The sequence below is a fragment of the Fringilla coelebs genome, assembly GCF_963513975.1.
Source record: "Fringilla coelebs genome assembly, chromosome: Z".
NCBI classification, from domain to species: domain Eukaryota; kingdom Metazoa; phylum Chordata; class Aves; order Passeriformes; family Fringillidae; genus Fringilla; species Fringilla coelebs.
The window spans coordinates 70287370-70311049 of record NC_140031.1 but is presented as its reverse complement, the minus strand read 5'-3'; the positions used below and the strand labels follow the sequence as shown (position 1 = coordinate 70311049).

General features: G+C 40.7%; 1 protein-coding gene across 1 annotated transcript in view; it reads right to left on the bottom strand.

The window, feature by feature from the left end:
* Window positions 1–7198: 7198 nt before the first annotated feature.
* The window catches only part of CAMK4 (calcium/calmodulin dependent protein kinase IV), a gene marked incomplete at both ends in the record, with an annotated part of 137015 nt that continues 120533 nt past the window's right edge, over window positions 7199–23680 (bottom strand). Inside the window, 6 exons of the mRNA XM_084224737.1 lie at window positions 7199–7363; window positions 10027–10179; window positions 12228–12354; window positions 16029–16104; window positions 19470–19544; window positions 21374–21464. Coding sequence (XP_084080863.1) covers window positions 7199–7363; window positions 10027–10179; window positions 12228–12354; window positions 16029–16104; window positions 19470–19544; window positions 21374–21464 — 687 coding nt within the window. The remainder of the gene's footprint in view (window positions 7364–10026; window positions 10180–12227; window positions 12355–16028; window positions 16105–19469; window positions 19545–21373; window positions 21465–23680) is intronic.

The following is a 23680-nucleotide window of genomic DNA, read 5'->3' as shown; positions in this document are numbered from 1 at the left end:
GTCAGTGGTGATGTTTTTTCTAGCTGGAAGAGGCTGTCATTGGATAGGTATGTTTGCACTGCTTCCAGAAACATGGCTGGTGGGCATGTCAGGAAAATAACAAAAGTCAAGAAAATTGAGACATCAGAATGTACATATATAGACACTTTTCACATTATCCTTTGTTAAGCTAAACAGGAAAAAGCTAAAAAGGAGCTCCTTTTAGTGTGTTCTGCAGCAGACTTCTCTCGTGTGTTTGTTGTGGGTGGTTATTGTGCAGTGTTATTTGGGGATTTGTGTAGCCATGCTCATTCATGCAAATTTCACATTTGTAAGTAACATCATCATGTTTTGGGACCTGAGGGCTGATAGGATAGTGCAGACCCCTATGCACAGTTCTGTGGGTGAATAAATGCGACTCAGTGGCTCCTAGAACATACTGGACAGATCACATGCCATTTGCAGCTGTAAATCAAACACAATGGTTTGTCCTCAGCTTTCAAGTGACCAGAATAGCTGCTTCAACTAATTTGAAATAATAATTTCAATTAGAAGAGCTACCCCAGATCCACCCAACACAGGGATAAGAATTACAGTCTTTTTTCTTGTTGATGGACTTTCCCTCTGTGTACTTTTGAAGGTACAATGATTGGCTCCAGAGTTTTGTATTACAAAGCAGATCATTATTTACAGTTCCAGGCTACATATGGGACCTCATGCTCCAAACTGACTTTGCCGCTTCTTGTGCCAACACTGTAAGTGGCAATGTTGCATAAAATATGATTCTGAGTGTATCAACTCATATTATGCAAACAATATTAAGAAGGTCACTGGTCGCAGAACACATATTTTTCAGAATTCCCAGGCCTGACTTGTCTCTTTGGATTGACCTAAACAATGTCTTCCACAGAAGGAAAAAGGTGCTGTTGGCAAAGGAGCTTCCTGGTGCTGAGGAGCAGAACCTGGCACAGTGCTGTTCTTGTGCCTCTTTGCTCTGAGCCCTTCACCCTGTGCCTACAGCAGCTCAGGTGCCTTCATTTTCTTTTGGGAAAATAACCCAAGAAGCTGAGTTATTTTCTGTGCCTGTCTGGCATTTGTTGCACACCACTGAGCTATTTCTGTCAGCCAGATAGAGGCTCTTAAGAAAGGAATCTGAAGGTGCCAGGAAACAGCATGAGTCTGGGAACTGGAGAGGGAAAGTAGAAATACCTCTCCCTGGGTACCTGCTGGCAGCAGGGGTGGCTCACAGAGAAATACATGTATCGACTGATGAAACCCAGACTCTTCTGGGAGCACAAGAGCAGGAGTGAAACCATCTGACGGAACCAAGGGCAACAGCAGATTTGTCAGGGCAGAAAAGCTGAAACCTGCCAGGTGTCAGATGGCTCTTCACCCACTGACTGGCAGCTGACAGCTGCTCCTGGATGCCCCTGGGCCAGGAAAAAAAAAAAGATGAAGCACAAAGGGAAAGTATAACAATAAGCCCTTTAGCCATTAATGTTAACACATGTTAACAGAAACTCTGAAGCCAGAGTTTCAAACAGAAAAAAAAATTATCTCTTTATTTTAAGCTTTGCTCTTTATGTATCTTCCTATAGGAAGAACTCTGTGCTACTTCACAGGGGCAAACACATGCTGTTTAATATACCTTGGCCAATAAACATCTTCCTGATATACAAATATAGGGCCAGACTGTTCTCAGTGACACATGCTGTGGATGGAGCATCACTGGGCAGGGCTTCTGTGCAGTTTGGGGCAGCTCCAACTCCTCACAAAATGCCATGCTTGTGTTGTCACTCCTCTTCAACCCCTGCACTGAGCACACAAAAGGAAGGCACTGAAATGATTTCTTTTCCCAGCTGTGTCTTGGAAGGAGCCAGAGCTGGGCAAAACTCCATACCACTGTATTTGTTATCTTTCATACTTTGATATGCATTACTGAATTTCATCCAGCAATGATATATGTATACCAGACTGGTAATCATTATAGTTTCAGGTCCAGCTGAGCAATGCTGGCAAGGGACAAATGATGGCTTAAAACTGCCACTGGTGCAACTTTTAATACAGACTTGGTTCTCAGATTGTTCAGCAGTCTCTGCTTCTTATTTGATAAATTTATATATTTATGCATTCATAAATATTCAGATGTGTTCATGTACATATTCAGATTTCAATCTATAATTTTACTGCTAAATTCAGAACTGGGCCACTTCAAGTATTCCATTATATTCCTGCTTCTGTACTATGCCTATTCCCACAATATTTGAATGACTTCCAATAATAACTGCATTCATGTTCTCTTTTCCACTTGGGAGGGCAGAAGAGGATGTAAGTATTTGGTGAATTTTTAGTTATGTGCATGTATATCATTCTGTCCGTATATTAATTAAGAGGATTCACACTCCAGGGAATGCTCTACACTGCCCCTCCAGCAAACTTCTGAATTACTCTGGCCAGAAATTTTACCTCCCAGATATAAAGAATCTGTAGCCTTGCCAGTAAGAATTTATATGTCTTCTGAAACTAAGATCATAAAATCACAAAATCACAGAATGGGTAAGGCTAGAAGTGACACAGTCACCTGGTCCCAACTCTCTGCTAAAGCCAGGTTTCCTAAAGCACATTGCATAGGATTGTGTCCAGGTTCTGGAATATCTCCGGTGAGGGAGACTCCACAGCCTCTCCAGGCAATCTGTCCCCTTGTGAGGACATCTGCAGAGTAAAGAACCTCTTTCTCATGTTCAGGGGGAACATCCTGGACATCAGTTTCTGCCTATTTCCTCTTGTCCTACTGCTTGGCACTGTGGAGCAGGGCCTGGTCCATTCTCTTGGCACCCTTCTTTCAGGTATTCCCATGTATTAATGAGGTCCCCTCTCAGTCATCCCTTCTTAAGACTGAATGGGCCAAGCTCCCTCAGGCTTTACTCATAAAAGAGCTGCTCCTGTCCTGTCATCCTCTTTGTAACCCTCTGCAACCCTTGCTGTTTAGAGCTCTCTGTCTGCACTAGGCAAATATTTCACTCATATTTTTTCCCCTTTTCCTTCCCTGTTTTCTTCTTATTCTGCAATGCAGCTGATGTATTTTTGTTCAACAAAACATGGTATTGTGCAGGGGCTTATCAGGGAATTTTATATAGATTTCTTTATACCTAAGAATGAACTCTGTTTGTGTTCCAACTGGATTAACTCTGATAGGGAATAAAGGATATTCTTTGAGTTGTTTTTGTTTTATAAAGTAGCTTTAAGGATGTTCTGCCTGTCTCTTTGCTACCTTTGTTATCTTCAGGACTTGTGTGTATCCCTGCCACTGGTCTCTAGGTCTAACTCTGCATCTTTCTTGGTCAGGCTCTGATATTTTTCGTTACATGAATGCCATGCCTCCATAAGTTGTGCACTCATAACCTCATCAGCAACAATGCTGGCTCAGCCACACAAAAATTAGTTCTTTTCCGGGAGAAAAAGCCTCTGCACAAGCCTTGGATCAAGGCACTGTGCTGACACTTGCATCTGCCATTCTGTAAGCAGGCAATGTGCAGGACAATGTGCAAGGATCTGCAGGGAATCCTCCACCCCACACTTTATTATGCTGCTCTCAAAACCCCAGAAATGACCCAGCACGTGCGCAAGAGCTGAGGGACATTTACCTAGAGACAAGGGTTTATTTTCCTGAGTCCTGCTGTATTTGCTGCTTGTCAGATATTGCTTTCCTTCTGCTGAATTGGACACTAACAACTCCCAGTGTCATTTTCCCTTTCCTTGTTGCTGGACAGCAGAAAACGTGGTGTTGTCTTCACTGCTACCACGGCTGCCAGCTGTTTCTGTGTTCCATTTGCAGTGTGAGTTGTAGGAGAAGGTGATTCATTTGGAAACTGTGGATGCCTAGTGCCAGTGAGCCACAGCCTCCTGCAGCCTGGGGCTCCCTGCTGGTCTGAGCCACTTCAAAAAACTTTTTCGTTGATGCTTTGATCCTGCTTTGCTGCCACACAGCGTTTCAGAGCGTTTTTCTGTATTCACCAAGGCAAAGGGACTGCTGGGCAGTTTTTATCACTCTGTGTGTCCAACAGCCTGCTCATTTTTGTGGACAAATAGTACCCTTAGTACCCTTCTCCTGAAGAACCTGCTGTATCAAAAACTTTTGCCCGGATGATATTCTGCATTTAGAAATTTGATTATGGCCTGTCTGCCTCTTTGCAGCGTGTTTGCACACTTTAAAGTACAAACTTCAGCCAGCAAACCAGCACCGGGCTCACACAGTGATAGCTACTGTGTCAGCCACAAAATTGCAAGCAAAAGTGTTTGGAATTACAGGAAATCTGTTCTATTTTGGAGGGAATCTTTCTGAACCTGGGAAAACCCCTGCTGTGGTGCAAAGGCAGGACTTCCATAGCCATTTAACAGCAATCTTATCATCATCTTAGCTCTAAAATATTACCCTACAATTGGCTAGTGCTGCAGTCTGCTTTTAAAGGAAAAGTTTTGCTAAGTTCAAATATTTCAAAAATACTGGAAAGTTTCCCCTTTTGTACTTAAAGAACTTTGTTAATATGTTAAATATTCTAAAGAATTAAAGCTCAGGATTTCAATAGAAAAGAGCACAGAAAGAAAAGTAACTTTCTACGCAGCTTATAACCACAGATTTGGAAACATTTGGTCCATCTCCAGTAGTTTTCAAGCGTGTTCACATTTTTCAGCCACAGTAAGACACTGATGTCACACATCCCAGTCTGCACTACAGCAGATGCCACCAGGATGTGATATTTCAGACAAAGCCAATGCAGGTAACACCTGCATATTCCAGTGCATGCATACACTCAGCTGCTGTCCTACATCAAATATATCAGCTAAGCACTGTGCTTTGCCAAGTCACGTACTGGTAATCACAGCCTCAGCACAGACATCCTGATTGCTTAATGTTGAGTATGGTAAAAACAAAAACAACTGAAGCCCCAGAGCCTTTTTACACAAAACTGAGTTCCCTCTGAAGATCATGCTGTCACAGAGAGGTCTCCTCTTAGATAGCATCAGTTCATAGTTATGATATGCTGTGGTATAATTTAGCAAAAAATACCATTGGGAATCAGCTGGGACCACTTTTCAGCTCAACAAACTGTGCCTCAGATGAAGGAAGTTATGCTCAAGCTCTCACAGATGTGCAGTTACTGCTCAGCTAACTCCACTTGTGCAGGTTTGAAGCAATTATCCCAAATGAAGGAGAAACGGTACAGAAATCCAGCCTCTCCCATCAAATTTCCCTACTGACTGAACTTGGATGACTTCACCACAGTGTAAGAGGGTGGAGTAAAGCAGCTGAGAATTGCCTTTTTCCTTCAGTGACCTCAAAGGAGATAAGGCAGAGCGTAAAAAGTGAGACAGGTGGATGTATCTATGATCTTCTCCAAAGTTATTAATCTTGCTGTACTTGTTTCCAAGGGAAAAACCTTTAAAAGTGTCATGTTGGCTTGCATACGGCTGCTATGCCCCACCAGATGTTTCTGCTGACCTCAAAGTGTGTCCTTTGAAAACTGAATGGATTCACATACTTTACATTTCAACCCTTCTTAGTTAGCAAAACTTTCTGTACAAATTCAGAGACTTCTGAGAAACTGATAAAAAAATCTTAAGTATAATAGATTCATTAGCATGCATTTTCACCCAGTAAAGACAGGATCTTTAATCCTCCTTTATAGATTAATTTAGGGCACATTTTATTTATTAAATCTACCATATGAATAACATTGTATTACCCTTTTATTTCATCAGGAAATGTAGTTATAGAATGTTTTATTAAAGTCTTGTTTTTTTCAGTAGCTGCTATATTTTTTCAAGGCAAGTTGTGCAAGGCCTAACAACAACATAAAAACAATTAAAGCTAAAGAGGAATGATGATTGTATTAGGATGTTAGGTAACTATCAGTATTAAAAAGTTTAACAAGCACAAATGACATTTTTGTACGTCAGGTTCTTTTTGCCATTTTTGTAATATATCAGTACAATAGTCACATGCTGTCAAATAGATAACAAACAAGTGTAAGTGGTCATACACACTGATGCACATTAGTTTTTCAGTTCCTATCAATCACATTCAACAAGAACATCAAGATAGCTGAAGAGCCTGACCCTACTTTTGCAAGCTGATTGATGCACACAGCTGCTAACTCATGACACAACTCTGGGTGGATGCAAGATCGTGCTGGTGGATCACTTTACAGGAGGCATCTTTTGTTAGGAAAATGTGGACTACTTACAAGTGGAAACTGCTCACTCAGGAGGTTAAACTACCCAGGAACCAGCTAGATTATACTACTTGCTCCCAGACCTTGCATAAGAGCGTTTCCCCAAAGCAAAATCAGTAATTGTGAAATAGCTTCCTTCAAGCATTTACAGCTTTTTTAAATGCAGATTATTCCCTTAGGACCTATAAAATGTCTTCTATCTGCAGATTAGAATTTAAATGAATAAATATAATGGTATGACAGAAATTTGCATGTACTCTAATCCTTGTTTAGTCTGTGGTTTTGTTTTGCTAACACTTTACTGTGGAATGAAATGGCAGAGTAATTTTGGTTGTTATTAAAATACTGTATACAAACAAGAAAAGTCAGAATAAGGCATTCTCAATGCAAGCTTGAACAATGTACGCTTTCATGCCCAGTGGAACTACCATTTCAATTTCTTCTCAGAAGTAGTGGAATGTTTTTTTGTGGTTTTTATTTTTCTTTTTTTTTGCATGTAAATCCCCAAATAGTTTTTCAATTTTACAGATAAAAAACATTATTTCATACATCAGTTTTAAAAGCATTGGTTTGGTATTTCCTTCCATTTTGTCTGCTGAAAGAACTACGAACCTGGAAGGAAACAGTTCAAAGAAACTCACAACATAGATAAGACACCTACTTCCATAAAACCGAACAAAATAGCATTTTGTTTCAAATGCCACCTAGGAACACTAGATAGATGAAGTATACACATTATGGTAGGTAGTTAATAATCCCCATGTTTTCACCTGCCGATATTACTGCGAATTACACTGTTTCCATGACATGCCTAATGGAACAGTTTACTATTTTCATAAGCAGTCACATGCACTGAAGGTAGGATCACCAGGCGGGGCCTGTGGCGCCCCGAAGCAGAACCAGAGAGGCCAAGCTCGCTAATCTCTCTCGCTGGATGACAAGGTAGCTGGTGTATGAAATGACATCTCCGCCGACACGACATCCACCTAAGGCATTTCTTCCGGAGCCGCCGCCGCCGCCGGTGCTGCCTGCGTGGGTTTGTCCGCGGGCTGGCTGTCGCGGCCGGGCGCCGGGCCATGGCCGGCCTTGTGGGCCTCGTGGGCGCTGTGGCTGCCGAGGCGCGTGGAGGCCACCACGGCTTTCACTGCCGCCTGGGAGAGAGGGGACCAAGCAAACATTCCTTAGGGAACGTGGAGGCCACCACGGCTTTCACTGCCGCCTGGGAGAGAGCGGACCAAGCAAACATTCCTTAGGGAACGCGGCCCTGACAGCAGCAGCTGCTCTCAGTCCTCCCGGGAATGCCACCTCTGGATGCCTGCCTGGGCCTGGGTGGATTTAGAAGGCCACCTGGAATGCTGGATTGAGGTTTAGAATTGCTGCTTTCACAAGGTTACAGGCTGGGTGACATGAACACAACCTTGACATGAACACAACCTTTTGACTTTTTTTTCAACTATACCTGCAGGTTTTTTTGGTTGCTTTTTTGTGGGGTTTTTTTTGCCTCTTTTTTTTTTTTTTTTTCAGAAATTACTTTAGATATCCTGTGCTAAAGTTGGACAGCAAAAAAAGAAAGTCATCATCTTCTGTCATACTAATAAAAAACAGTGTTATCACTGATTATTCCGTGAAAATTTCACAAAGGAACACAATATTTATCACTATTGCACTGTTGCGTATTCCAAGCGCAATGTTGCGGAGCAGATGGGCAACTTCCTAAATATAGGCAGATGAAGATACACACTAGGAGTAGGATTTCATATCACATGAAATATCACAAAATGAAGACACACGTGAAGACAGTTATATTAGCCCTTGCCTTGAACAGTTTTATTGCCTGAAAAAAAGCGGACATACAGAAGTGAGGAAAATAAATGCTAACTTCTGTGTGCGACAGCTCAAGCTACTTTTGACTTGGCAGCTTTTGCTTAGACATCAAAGGGGGTCTGCAGGAAGAGATTAAGAACATAGCAAGTTTTGTGGATTCTTTGGAGAGGTAATCACACACACAGACACACAGAAAAAACACACACAAAAAAGAAACAAACAAAAAACTCCCATAAAGAAATAAAAAGGAAAAAAAGAAGATTTTAATGAAAAGCAGATAACAAAAACATTGTCAATAAAAAGAATCAGCTACAACAGATTATGAAGAAATACTATAAGGCATAAACCAAAGAAATAGGCAAGAATTTTGAGAGAGTAGACCTCTTAAAGGAAAAATCACAGACATCCACATTAGTGGTGAGAGGGCTTTGGAAAACAGATTACAAACAGAACAAGCCACTCAATGATACTATAAGGTCTAAAGGCACTTTCAATGCAATGTAGTCTCACAAGCAGTGTTAGATGTTTATGAAACAAATTCAACACAGCCTCTGAGAAACCAGATCCTAACTGGAAACTTTAGAGTTACTCTTTAAAGTTTGTCTTTATATGAAGGCAGTCTGCTGATGGACTTTTAGGTGTTGGGAAAGAGGAAATGATTACATGTTATTCTTATTAACAAAACAGCCAAAGCATGTACTCACTACTTTGATGTCTGCTTTGTTTTATTTTTTTGACCAGGAGTTAATTGTCAAAAAATTTATAGTTTCTTTTACAAATATATTTGTGGAAAATTATTACCTCTACAAGAACTGCTAACTTCAATGAATCCTCTTAATAATTGGAGATTTGGTAATTTAACCTTTAACAGAGAAGCACTAAAGAAATAAACTTGTAAAAAGTGATAGTTTGTAATCACAAAAGAATAAAATTATTTACTGTAGGAGTCTAAATAAAATGAGCTTCAAAAATATCTCTGGTGTAAAAATATAAAGAAAAACAAAATCAAAATGTCAATGTGAATTATATCTACAATCTCTGAGAACTTTGTAAATGACAAAACAAATTTCTTTGCCCTGTAGAAATTCTCTGCTACAGTTCTCTACTACAAAAGATGGCAAAGCCAAAGTTAAGGCTCAGTTTTTTGTGAATTGATTTTTCTGTGGAATTTACTAAAGCTCTCAGTTTAGTTGCTTTTTACTCTTATTCCTGAGGGCTACTTCAGGGCTGAAGGGCAGCTTCACTGTAACTGTTGCTAACAATTCCTGTGCTGAGCTATCCCTGGAATTATTTTCTGATCAGATGAAAATCTTTAAAAACTAAAAAACGGATTAGGAGAGAAGAAAGTTTCCTGATACTATGTCAGTCAGGTGACCAGTTGCCTCCTAGTTGCACCTAAAGACATTTCCCATGGCAGATATGTAGACTGGATGGTAAAGGAGCATCCTGGGGATATTTTATGGACCTACACATCTGAAATGATGACTCTAGTTCATACAGAAGGATGGCTTAAACCTCCTGCTTTGTATTGATAGGGACGGGCTGGTTAGGGATCAAAATATGCTGTAATAGACTAATTTTCTTCTAGCTTGATGAATGCTCATTTAAAAAATTCCTCACTATGCTGTTCTTTCTGGTCAGTATTCTAAGAATGCATCAGCAATACAGGACAGATGGATGGACAGAAGCAAGAAAGGAAGAAGGGAGAAGGGGATGGAAAGTAAGGACTTTGTGAAAGGCGTGTACATCCTCAGCAGTCCTATCTGTGTAGATAGAGTTTTCAATTAACTTCACCCATTTTTATGTGTTTTGGCTTTATTCATTGACTGAATCAACTTCAAACTTCTTCAATCTTCATCAGACATCTTAAATAAAAAGCTTCCATAACACTATGGAATATTGTCCTCAAAAATGTGCAAGGTTTCTGCAAGGCTACTAATTTAATTGCATGCTTTCATAGCCAAAACAGAGACTATGAGCAGAGACTTGCCTTAAGTTTACGCCGGGCATTGAACTCTTGAAGTTTCTTTTGTGCGTTGTCCATATGTGCAAAGTTTATTGCCTTCCCTGTGACCCATGGGTGCTGCAAAGCCTGTAGAGTGGTGAGGCGTTTCTTGGGGTCTAAAACAATCAACTTTTTAACCTGCATCACAAGCAAGAAATACAAAAGACTGTCAACCTTATGCTTCATTCAAATTTACCTAGTTTTGTGTCTGGGGGCTCTGGCCTTGGTTTGGAGAGCATCTTAGGAGACATTCTGTGAAACCAAAAAGCATTTTCATTTGTGTCTTTGCAAGTATTTTGCTTCTGGCATTTCTTGGTCCTCCATAACATCTGATTAAGACAGCCACTAGGGGGGAAGAAAGAAGAGAAAGTATAAACTGGTTACCAACATATTAAGGGTATGTACCAATGCAGCTGAACTGTATCTATCATAGGCTCTTTCATGTCTACCTTGTCACAAAAACCCTAAGAGAGTCTCAAACTCTCTGAGCAGTATCTCTGCTTTAGGATTTGGACAAGTTTTAAACTGGATTAGAAGGTTTAAATTATGTGCATGCATCTCCTGCAGGCTTCTACCACGCAGTCCCTGTCATATATATCACAAAGGAAATTTTTCTTTCAGTCACTGAAAAACCTCACGTACACATTAAAAAAAAAGCATTGTACAAGTGTTTCTGTCATAGCCCACTCTGAAACTAGTGCTGTTTACACCATTCCTTCTATCACCACAGCCAGAAAACCTGGACTTCTACAAACACCATGGTAGGATATTTTTGGGAAAAGGCACTGCAAAACATACCCCTGGGACTGGAGATGGTCCTGCTGGATACAAAGTGTGTCCAGTCAAGTGACATTCCATGAGTTTTATTCTATCTCTGGACAAGTGGAGTTTTAAAAAAAGAAGAAAGGTGAGGATGGAATAAGAAAGTACACAGATGGGACTCTGCAGAGCCACACTTACCCAGCTCTCCTGACTGCAGACCCTCTTGGAGCAGTGCAAGTGGTGGCACAGAGCTCCACTGCTCCTATGTGCCCAAGGGTGAGGCAAAACTTGCTTTAGGGTTCTCTGAATCTCCCTACAAATAGCTTTTAAACAAAGTTGCTGCCCTGAAGTGCATGCAGGAGAACAGGCATTGTGGTGAATATTGGTTGTGTCTCCAAGGAAGACCTTGATTTAAGCAAATCACTTCAACTTAACACTGAACTGCCCACAGCATGGGTTTTGAGAGTCATGGTCATCATCATTATCTACAGTTTCCTATACAATGTTCAAACCTAAAAGTTTGAGCTTTACTTTACTAAAACTGTATGGAGCAGTTTGGACAAAAGCTTTACCTGCAGACTGCTGTTTATTTGGCATTAAATTATATTTTTTTGGCCTTAGAAAAACTTCACATCTCATAAAACATCAAAAAAGTACTTTGAACTTCTACAGTTCTTCCATTTGAAATACCCTGAAGTACTTCACTAACACCAATGACATAGTATTTTGTGACACAGTTTGTATAAGTATATATGGAACAGAGCACTTGTGTTTTCAGTGCTTATGAAATAACTGAGTTATGCAAGTTATTAACAAAAGTCAGACTCAAGCATACCTATCTTTGCAGATCAGTGTCTCCTGGATCCAAATTACTTTATCCAGTAATAAAAGAATAGAGTGCAGATAGCATGCCAGCCCTTGCATTTTGCTAATGGACCATATTTAAAAGTAGTCAGTCTTTCCTCACCTACCAAAAAAAAAAAACTTTAATGGGCAGAAAAAATATGTCAGAAAAAGCAGTGGGAGGAAAATTTCATTCCTTTTTATATTCTTCCCCAAAATGCAGGCTTGAAAACTGCACAAAAAGAAGGGCTTGTTTCTACATTCCCCTGAAGGTGTTTGCCCGGAAAAGATGAATGGTGAAACATTTCAGAGCTGGAAGGAAAAGCAGGCATACATGAACACTGTTACAGCTGCCAAGAATCTATGGCTTGCTTCACAGAAGGACCTGAATATCTGTGTTCTGAGGGCAAAATTACAGCACTGGACTAACAGGGCCTATGAACAGCACCATAATATAGCAAAGACAAGAGGAAACAATTATGAACAATTAATTAACCAATTATTCTGCCCCCACCCCAAAGTGGACTCTTCCTCAGTGGCAGAACTACTAAATACTCCAGTCTCATTTTTGCTTTACTTACTAAATCCTTGGCATTCAGAGACACATCATCCCACCAGGGGGACACAAAGTCATATTCACAGCTCAGGATTCTCTTAAACATATACTGATCTCCCCTTTCATCATAAAATGGTTCAAAGCCACAGAGTCTGAAAGGAAAAAAAAGAAATTAATTAATCAAAGTTTAATTAGTCTTGGGTTGTTAGAAACAGTTCATGGTAGTATTTTTCTCTACTTTGTGTCCTGTTCTACTTTGGGAAACCAGACCTGGATTGTACTCATGAACTCCTAATTCTACATAGCAGATAGAAATAAGTGGTCATAAGTATTCTTAAGCACTGGGAAAGGCTTTTCTAATTGTAATTTTTCTATTTTCATGTGTTTAATTGGAACTATTAAAATAGGATCATAGAGCATTTATCAGAATGCCTGTAACTCTTGCCAGAAGAATAGTAATTCCCTGAGGAAACCCATCTTCCACATGAGGTTAAAGTTTTTATATATCCACTTAGGAATGATTTTTAGATATGTTCATCCCTGTACATTTTTCCATCTTATCAGCCACAATATGTAGAAACCTTTCATAAGTTTTCATGATCAGGTCTCATCTTTACTTAGATAACCTACAGACGATCTAGAAGTGTTGTGATCTCACTAATGAATGCATTTATAAATATATTGAATAATATACAGATCCCAGCAGAAATCCACACTGTTGGCCTCAGGGAAAGCAGACTCATAGATGTGGTTTCCATTTGTATAATGTCCTTTTTTTATCTCTTCACTGCACTTTAATCACGCCTGCACACATAATCAGATTTTTTAAAGTGAATTTCCTATTCAGCCAGTATGTGATCTGATCTTAACAGAGAAAGGCTATCTCCTCCTCTGCTTCCAGAAAATGCAACAAACAGTAAAATGATGAGAGGAAAACAACAGCAGATCATAATGATCAAGACAGCAACAAATCTAGAAAAGCCTTAAATTTTAACTTGTTTTTGTATTTTTAAACACAATGTGCTTACTGTTCTGAAAAAGGAGGCTGAGGTTCAAGGAAGAAATGTGGTTTTGGGAGTGGTGCATAACCGTGGGTGGAACAGCTGCATCACATTCCATTGCTGAAGAGGAGAAACACCTCATTGCAAGCACATTGTGGGCACATTATTTTTCCAAGTCTGGCAGAGCTGAATTAAAAGACAAGGATCCAGCCTCCAAACCTTGTGCTTCAGTAGGTGGTGGCCAGGCAGAGCCCCTCAGCAGCTCCCCTCCTGTTTGCTGCCTCTCCCATCACCATTTCTGGGTGCACAGCAGGTCCCTGCTGTCCCCACGGAACACCCCTGAGCAGCTCCCCTCACTGGCTCAGCCCAAAATGACTTTTGGATCTGACTAACCAATGACAATAAGAACTTGCTTAACCTTGCTGCCACTGTGTTGGAAGCCTCCTAAGTGAGCTTTCTGTTTTCACTGTAACTCACTACTATCACCTATTGCTTCCCTACTAACCATTTCAATAGATATGCTTCTACTTAAAATCCATTTCAGCAGACAGAGTTGTTTTTGGTTTTTATTTTTTGTTAGATGCCAAAATAGATGAGTAAATCTAGAGGTATGATTTCAAATTAGATTAATTGAATCAGTGCAAAACCTAGTTTGGCTGCTCTTGATTTTATTTTATTCTGCAATAACATTTTATTATTGTGTTTCACTTTAAATCAGCTACCTACAAATAAAGGAAAAGTCAATGTAAACAGCTTAAAAAACAACTAAAAATTACCAGATGGGGTCTTGTGTCCTTTTTAGTAACTTGTTATTTTACTAACACCTTTATTTAAATACATGCAATTTTAACTACAGGCAAAGACTGTATTTTTTGACCACTGTCTGCATCTCAAACATGCAGAAGGATTTCTACCTGCTTTAGGAATTCAAAAAAGACTGCTCCTCTTGACTTTTAAAACTATACATGTGGCTTCCCTTGAATTATTGTAGTTACCACCAATAGGTCTTAATATAATTTGCCTCAGGAAAAACTGTTCTGTCAAAATATGTGTCAGGTTTTTTTAATCAAATGGTAATTCCACTTTGATTAATGGCAAGAAACAGTGTTATGCAGATCCTCTGTAACATGGTTGTTAACTCTTACATGCACTCCATTTTGGGGTGTCATACAGGAAGGTTGGGGTTTTTTTTTTGTCTCTATGTAAGTGGGTTTCCTTTACTGAACTGTGAGACTGAGACATGCAACATTGTCCTCTGGGCCCCAGGATCAATGACTTAGTAATTTTACATGTAGCTTTCTGGTCTCAGTTTCTAATCCACCAGACATATTGATCCACAAAGCTTTACACATAATAAATGTGTTTTAAATGTGGAGTACTGTTACAGCTAAATGGAAGAGACAGCCAGGTGGATTTTTACATCTTGTTCCTGTAAATCAAATTGGATTTTGAGGTGGGAGTAGGACAGGATTAGAAGGAGGAAAAATGGAAGAGTATCTATAGTCATGCAGCCCCATCCAGGGCAGGAATTCACACACTTGTATTTACAGACATGCAGAGGTTTAGTGTGGCTTGGGAGCATCCTCTGAACAGCTGGAAGGTTCTGAGAAGCTGGATATGGAAAATGCCACACCAGATATTTAGATAGAAACTGATTGGAGTTTGTTGGAGCTTGCTTAGTCTTGAAAGATAGTGAAAATTGTTCTGCTTAAGAAAGGGTCTTACTCTGAAGTGCAATAACTTCATTAGGCCTTGAGTAACTAGGAAAGGCCACAACTTAATCTAGGTGGCTTTATAAAGGGACAACAAAAGTCACCTCTCCAGTCTCAGGGACTGCCTTGCTGGCAAGTTTCACATCTCTCTGTCATGAGTGGAAACCTTAGAATTGACAAGAAATGAGCACCTGGCAGGCAATATCTGAGACTTGATCTTCAACACAGGGTCTGGATCTTAAACCAGACCATGACACAAAGATACACACATCTAAAAGGAGCAAATAACAGAATGCCAAAAAGGAATATTGTAGCCTATTATTTACAGGTACCCAAAAGGAGACCTTTGAATTATTGAGGCTTATGTGCAGAAGAAAAGATGAATGTTTTCTGACATTGCTATCAGAGTGTTTATATATCCTTACATGGACTTTTAGTATAAACACTAGAGAATATAATATTTCTTTGCAAAAGATAAAAATAACTGTGTTATTCCACACTGTACTTGCTGGGCAGAGCAAGTAGTAGGGGAGGGATAATGGCCCACGTGTTAAAAATCATCCATATCTTTAAGTTACATGCATAAAATGTCATTTTCTTCCTATAAAAGGCATCCTAGAAGTATTGTATATTACTACACAAGCCATCTAAGTCATTGCCAAGGGTCTAAATTAAGTCTCATAATTATTCTCCCATAAAGAAGAGAGTCAATACATAATATGCAATTTTCCTTCTCAATAATCTTCCTTTGAAAGATTCAATCAATACAATAAAGTAATTGTAATTCTTACCAATTGAATCATGACTAACCACAATAAGACTTAGATATGAATGCCTACTTAAACACAAGTGTTTGGAACTTTTGCTCTATATTCGTTCACATTAGTAGCATGATTCTGCACAGGTCTGGCTGTTGCTCAGGAAGAAGTGTTATAGCTGTCAAATATTTAGACTGAGTGCTTTGCAATGTTCCTCTAGGATTGGAATTCAGTCAGGTTAGGAATATAATAATTAAAGTTCAGGATCTTGTCTTTTCCAATGGCACAGCTCATAGTGTAATGATATCCTGTGGATGCTAAAATTGAACCTCTTACTATCACTGTTTGCACTTACAGGATGTAGGTGATAATCCCCAGGGACCACATGTCCACCTCAGGGCCATAGGCACATCCCCGTAGGATCTCTGGTGCTGCAGAGGACAAAACACTTGTCAGTAACACAAAAGTTGACTGAAAAAATAACTGTCACAAAATCAGTTGAAGTCCATGCACAGTTGTGTCTTTTACAAAAAATTAGGACTTCCCATTTAAGCTCTTAATTAGACAAATGATTCCCTTCACTGAATACAAAAGAAGAGAAGTCATGTCCAAGCAGAGCCAGAATACAATGAGAAGTGTACTTTGGTTTCAAACTGTATTTTATGTTTGTGGAAGGAACCACAGAAAGCTACAGCTGCACTGGAGCTACAATGTGACTGATAAAGTGGTGCTTTAACTTCAGTATTTTACTTAGTGTTTTTATAAATACATCAACAACAAAAATGGGGCCAATGAAAATCTCCATCCCTGACTGGATGCAGAGGCAAACACTGGAACCAAGGATGAGGAAAAGGCTCAGATGCCTTCTTTGCCTCAGCCCTCTATAGCAAGGCCTGTTTATGCTCAGGGAAGCAGCTCCAGCTGGCAGACAGGGACAGAGAGCAGCAGGGACCCTGTGCAATGCAGGAGGAGGGAGGCAGTGACCTGCTGAGCCACAGACACTCACAGGTCCATGGCACCGGGTGGGATTCCTCCAAGGGTGCTGAGGGAGCTGCAGAAGGAGCTGGCCAAGCTGCTCTGCAGCACCGATCATCAGTCCTGTCTAACTGGGAAGGTCCCAGATGATTTGGAGGTTGGCCAATGTGATGTCCATCCACAAGAAGGGCAGGAAAATGAGTGCAGGGATGTCTGTGAGCCAGACCTCAGTGCCAGGGAAGATGATGGAGAAGATCATCTTGGATGTGCTCACAGAGCAAATACAGGACAGGGGATCAGGCACAGCCAGCAGGGGTCCAGGAATGGCACGTCCTGCCTGACCTGCCTGATCTCCTTTCAGGAACAGGTGACCTGCCCAGTGGTTGAGGGGAGGGCTGTGGATGCTGTCTGTGGGGACTCTAGCAAAGCCTTTGGCACCATCTCCCATGGCTTTCTCTGGGAGAAACTGGCTGCTCATGGCTTGAACAGCTATGGTGTCTGGGTGAAAAACTGTCTGGACACCTGCATCCTGGGAATGGTGATGAGTGGAGTTACATCCAGCTGGTGGCTGGGACTTCCCCAGGGTCCAGTGTTGGGACCAGTCCTGTTTTGCATCTTTATCCCGGTCTGGATGAGGGGATTGACGGTATCCTCAATCAGTTTGCAGATGACACCAAGTCAGGTGGGGAGTAGGACAGCTGTTCAGAGGGATGTGGACAGGTTGGATCCATGAGACAAGGCCAATGACACGAGTTTCAATGAGATTGGATGTCAGCCCTGCCTTGGGCCACAACAACACCCTGCAGTGCTGCAGGCTGGGGTCAGAGCAGCTGGAAAACTGTTCAGCAGGAAAGGACCTGGGCGTGCTGGTTGACAGGGGCTGCACATGAGCCAGCTGTGCCCAGGTGGCCAAGAAGGCCAAGGACATCCTGCCTGTGTCAGCAACAGTGGGGCAGTGACAATCTCCCCTGTGCTGGGCACCAGAGAGGTCACACATCAAATGATGGGTCCAGTTTGGGGCCCCTTACAACCAGGAGGGCCTTGAGGAGCTGGAGCCTGTCCAGGGAAGGGCAAAGAAACTGGTGAAGGTATAGAGAATAAATCCAAAGAAGAGCAGCTGAAGGAAGTGTGAGTGTTCAGCCTGGAGAAGAGGAGGCTCAGGGAGGCTCTACAACTACCTGGGTGGAGGTTGTAGTGGGGTGAAAGTTTGCTTCCTCTCCCATATAACCATGACAGGTTAAGAGAAAATGGCTCAAGCTTCTCTAGGGCAGGTTCAGGTTGGGCATTAGCCAGGATTTTCTCACAGAAAGGGTGGTTAAGCATTGAAACAGGCTGCAAAGGGAGATGGTAGAGTCATCATCCCTGGAGATGTTCAAACAACTGGACATGGCCCTTAGTGAGCATGGTGGTGTGCAGTCAAAGGTTGGACTTAACAATCTTGGAGGTCTTTTCCAACCTTAATGGTTCTATGAGTCTATTTACTTGGCACTTTATTTAGGCTTTCTTTTTGATATTCTGTTTTAATTGGAAGAAAAGACACCATTTCAGGCAGTTCCTTCTGCTGCTGTGAGGAGCAGATGGAAAGGCCAGGCAGTTTTGGGGGACTCCAGCTCTGCAACAGTAAAGAGGAGTCAATGTCTGCCTAAGCAGCTTGACAGGCACAGCTTGAGGACCCTGGTCCCACTGGATCTGTGATGCACATGGGATGCCTGCCACATTTCTGGAGCACAGTGGGCTGGCTGTACCCACGAACATCAATGCAATCTCTTCCCCTTCCCACACTACACTTGCACAGCCATGAACAGAAGGGCTTTTAGTATTTTTTAAGATTTCCAGAAGTTTGCTTTTGGTGAATGGATTTGTCTGACACATTTGTGTTAGTTTAGATGTTGCCTGTAACAGACTGATCATGAATCACTGCTTTGCACTGGCCTGATTTTTTGGGCTACTCTCAGAAATCACTTATGCGCTTCTCATTAAGTTCACAGAAGGCACAACATTGCAGCAAACTAAGTTCTCTGTGATCATCTTCTAGCCTTCAGTCCTCTGCATCAATCTGTACATCCCAAGGACTATAGATTGTCAAGTCTTAATGCCAAAGTATTCAGACTCCAGTATGTGTTTTTGTTGCTGTGTCCTTTCTGGAGAAGCTGCTGATAGATGGGTGGGCAGGATGTGGGAGCTGGCAGCCCGGAACCATCAATTATTCATAGTTTAATTTGGCATTTAAACAGTATTTCTCCTGGGTTTCCTCCAATACTGGAAAGTAATGCTTGAATGTTTTCCGGTCACCAGGACTTCTGCACAGTTAGTTAACTTGAATTGTAAATCAAGGATTGCTATAGGTACATAACTATAGGCACAAAGCTCCCTTCTTCCCTTTCCTGCAGAAATATTCAGCCTCAATCCTTCCTACCAAGTCGACATAACTCTGAGGGCTCTTCTATGGGAATAAGCCTTATCCTGTTTTTAAAGTATACAAACATGGGCATAAAAGCACTAAGCACTAGCTATGGATGTGTGGCATTGGTAGTATAATTGTCACAAGCGAAGACAAGCAGAACATTAACAGCTAATACGTGAAACACAGTTTTGTGAAACTAACTGGAATTAGGTGCTGCTCTGGAGCCGACTTGGCACACACTTGGTGTGTGTGCTTTGCAGGCAACGTCATACAAGGTAAAGGACAGTGACAGTGTCATCTGAATTGCATTACCAGCTGTTGTACGAGGTAACAGAGTGACCTCACCATCCTCTGCAGTGTCCTCTTTCCTTTGAATCTACAGTCATGAAAGCAAATATAAGCAACGAAACAACATACCACAGTACCCTGGAGTTCCACAAACTGTCTTCATGGTCACATGATCTTCCACAATCTTGGAAAGTCCAAAGTCAGCTGTTAAGATTGTTTGGAAATATTATTGTTCTTACTCCCTGTAATAATGTGGGGTTTTATGCTGTATATGCAATTAAATATACATTTATACCTTAAATGAATGGTATTGACATTTCCATAGGTAAGCATTGATTTAATGAATCTACCCATGCTGCAATCCAGAGGCAAAATTTGCTGTACAAATGAGTATTCCTGGCTCTTGCTTGACAGAAAAGTAGCTTGTATTTTATTCTGAAAACTGCACAAAGCCAGTGCAGTGGGAGGCCTTAGGGCATACAAGCAGAGATTCAAAAATATACTTTAGGTATATATTCAGTTCCCACTCTGTGAGTAATCCAATAAAATTATCAGAACTATTTTGGGTTGCTTTTTTAGTCAAGGGTCAAAGTATGTAGTCTCTGCAGGGCAAAATCTCAGCAGTATTTTGATAGAAGGCTTTTAGAGGCATAAAGATGGTGACAGAAGAAGTATTGATCATCCTTTCTCCAATGTTCTATCCTGAATTACTATTCACAGAGCAAGGACCTTTGTGACAATACACACTGCACTTGCATGACTCCTTCATAAAAGTAACAAAAAATTGAAGTGTTCACAACTCTTTTTTCACTGAGAACAAACTGAGCTCATTCAAATTGACTTATTCTTAGGTGATGAAAATCACCTTTATTTTGCACCAAGTGCAAAATAAAGGACTTAATTTTGTTTTGTTAGACCGAATATAAAAGTGAATATTCTAACTCTAATTCAAGATCAGGATAAAAATAGGTCACTTTTTCCTAAATGGCTCTCCTTTTTGCATTATAATTTATATAATCAGAAATACAGTTTACTTTTATAAACACAGCCACTCATTGTAAATTGGATTTCAATTTAAACAAGGCAATGACCTTACCAGGAAGATGAAGAATTGTGGCACTTAGGAAATGTTTCAAAAGCCCTACACAATCTGGACGTCAAACCAAAGCCACTGGTGTTGCATTAAATTATCAAGTTTAGAGCCTTTCTAAGAAAGATTAGAAGTAGGATAAGATAAAAAGTACGATACCATCACCCTGAGAACCAAGACGTTCCTAGAAATTTATACAAAATTGCTTGAGGCCACTTCATGGAAATTTGGCTCCAGAAAACCATTGCGAACACCAGCCTGATGAACGTGGAAATGCTCACTCCTAAGGGAGCACCAGATGGTATTTTCAAACTCAGAAGGGTTGCAAGAAGCTCCTTGTTGCTCAAGCAAATAATTGGGCATGCCCAACATTTTTGGAGGTCATACCTTTGGAAGTGTCTGCCATATCCAACAGAACGGGCACAATACATTCCTGATCAGGGGAGCCTTGCTCCTCCTTGCGCCCTCTTTGGTGCTGACCATGCTTCAGAGAGTTTCCCTGATCTTTGCAAAGATCTCTGCATGTCCCTCATGCCTGCCCTCAAAACAGAAGCCAGCCTTGCTCAGTTTGCTTCCTGCCACTTTTCTGCCCATTTTTATTTTCACACCAGTGTATCTTTCCTCTTACGGTACTAGTTAACAGAAAAAAAGGGGCATAGAAGTGGTGCACAGACCTTTAAGCTGTTCTCATGACTCTTCTAGTTCCCAGTGCTTCAATCTCTGCCACGTTCTGCAAAATTCTGGCAATGAATTCTCTAAGCAAGCATCTAGTTTTGCATTGGTTTTGAAACCATCATTAACATCTGTGCTGCTGAAGTAACACGCTGTTCATTAAGCACTGGCTTGAGATAGGATGACTGTGAGACACATATACTCCAAACATCAGTTGGCACATATTACTGATGCAAAGGCATCAGGGAAGCAGACATTTAATGCTGCTCACCAATTTTTAATGGTGCATCTGGTGCTGGTGTTGCATAGAGTAGATTTTCTGGCTTCAAGTCTCGATGCACGATCCCATTTGCATGCAGATACTAGGAAAGAGAAAGGCAAAGCACATAAGTGAGAATGGTCAAGCATGACTTGATGACTTTCTAATTCTCTATAGCAGCAGATTAATATTTTCTCTGTGTGTGACACAGAGTTACTTCACTAATTTTCAGCAGCTCTTTTTTCTGCAAACTTGCTCAGCATAGGATCCTTGGATTCATACTGTAATCTGAATAGGAAAATAAAATTTGGGAAGGCAAAGATAACATCACGTTCGTTTGGGAACAAAAACACATCAGAAAGTATCCTTGAATTTTAATAAAGCAGTAGCTCCTAAGAAGCAATCTGATAAATTATGAGATGCCAAAGTCTGGCTCAGAGGAAGGTAGTTTCTGCACATTATAACATTCTCAGAGATAGGAAAATGGTCACGTAACTATTAAAAAATTACATGGACATATTTGAGTAGAAAGGATGCAGTAGGTGTCCTCGGTCAACTACAATGCTTGAGGTCCCTTGGTGCAGATTTCCTACAAGTTTTAAAACCACTCAATTGGAAAGTTCCAAAAATCCATCTGTCTTGCCAAAGTACATGCAAATCCACTCACTACTGAATTCCTGCCATGCACTAATGGAAAGAAAAATTCTAGAACATATGGCTTCCACTTTTACTGCTATGGACAGAAATAGAAAAAGTATAATATATAACATACTGATAGACAGAATGGATAAACCAGTGAGAGAAAAATCTATATATCTTGTTGATAAAATATTCATACAAAACTTTAAAGTCTTAGAAGAGAATTGCTGAAGGGTAGAATCACATTATCTTATTCAAAAGTCTCCTGTTCTACATTTTAGTAGCATCTCTCCCAGCTGTGTTTTCACTACCAAAAAACCCCAGCCTCTGTGCATTTTTATGCAGGAAATGACAAATGGTTGAATATTCACCTAGACAACACAGCTATAATAATGTACACTTGAGTTAGCATCTGAGGTGAAATCTTGACTTTGTTTTTCATTGTAATTTTAGTTCCTATAAATTGCCAGTGATTAAATAACATTAAGAAGGAATACATTGCTCTGTCCTTAGGCATTGTTTTAGTGACACTGTGTGCTTTTCACAAGTGTTTTTCTCATAGTGCAATAAGTGTTTTTATTGACTTTCTCTGCAACCCCAAAGTCACGGGATTTGTCATGATGTGGCTTTTAGAGATCAGCCACAGACTCTCACCTTACTTCACAGGGAAATTTAAGTGTTTGTTCCAGCTGTTTTCCACAGGGAGATAACTGATCAATTATCCAAGGTAAAAACAGCCAACAACATGTGGAAACTGATGGATAGTACACTGCTACATCATTTAATGCAGCCACATCTGCATGCCTGTAAACAATTGTGTCCACCCTCCATAAAAATATATCTTCATCATGCCAGACATAAACGTAGCAAAGATGCTCCCACAGCATAGCAGTGATGTGTTTGACAGGCAGGGGTGATACCAAAAGCCATCAGACTGGAGTGGACAGAAAAAGATGTCTGAACTGATCTGTGCTCATGTGCTGAAAATCAGTTTAGCTGCCTCTGCAGGAGTGAGAAGGATCAAACATTTCATGATCACAAATGGAAAACAGACACTGCCAATTCATCTGCACAAAAAATCCTTGACCAAATTTGTGCAGAGGAATGTTCCAGCCAAGTTTGCAGCCTTTTAGCAGGTCCTTTTTACCATGTGCCCATAATCCTAAAAACATTTTATGCTGTGAGGCTGAAAACATAGAAATTTTCTTCTCTTTCCAGAAACACATTTTTGTGGGAGGGAATTTTGAGAAAAACTTTTGGAGAAGCTGTTTGACTTTTCCTCCCTTTTAAGTCATAAAATGAGACTGGCTTCTGAGGCTCCTTCTCAGACACAGCAAGAACCATAACAGAGAACATCTGTTAACCACTCCTGTGCCCTGTGACTGACTGACTTTTTAACTAATTGAACGTGGAGTGTAAACTGGGTTTTTTGTTACAAAACCCCAAGTAGGAAATTTTCCCTCCCTTGTCCATCCCACCATTTGCATAACACTTACAAATCGGGGTGCCCAACAAATGAAAGTTGCCTCAGTAACTTAACTCATGCCTTTCAAAGATCATCCCTGCAATAATCTGAGCTCTCTCAGCTGGGACAAGACGTGTATGGCCAGTGACACCTCATGCTGCCAGGTCCTGGGTTTAACAGCTACTGTTGGCAGCTTATATTTTCACAATTCATCA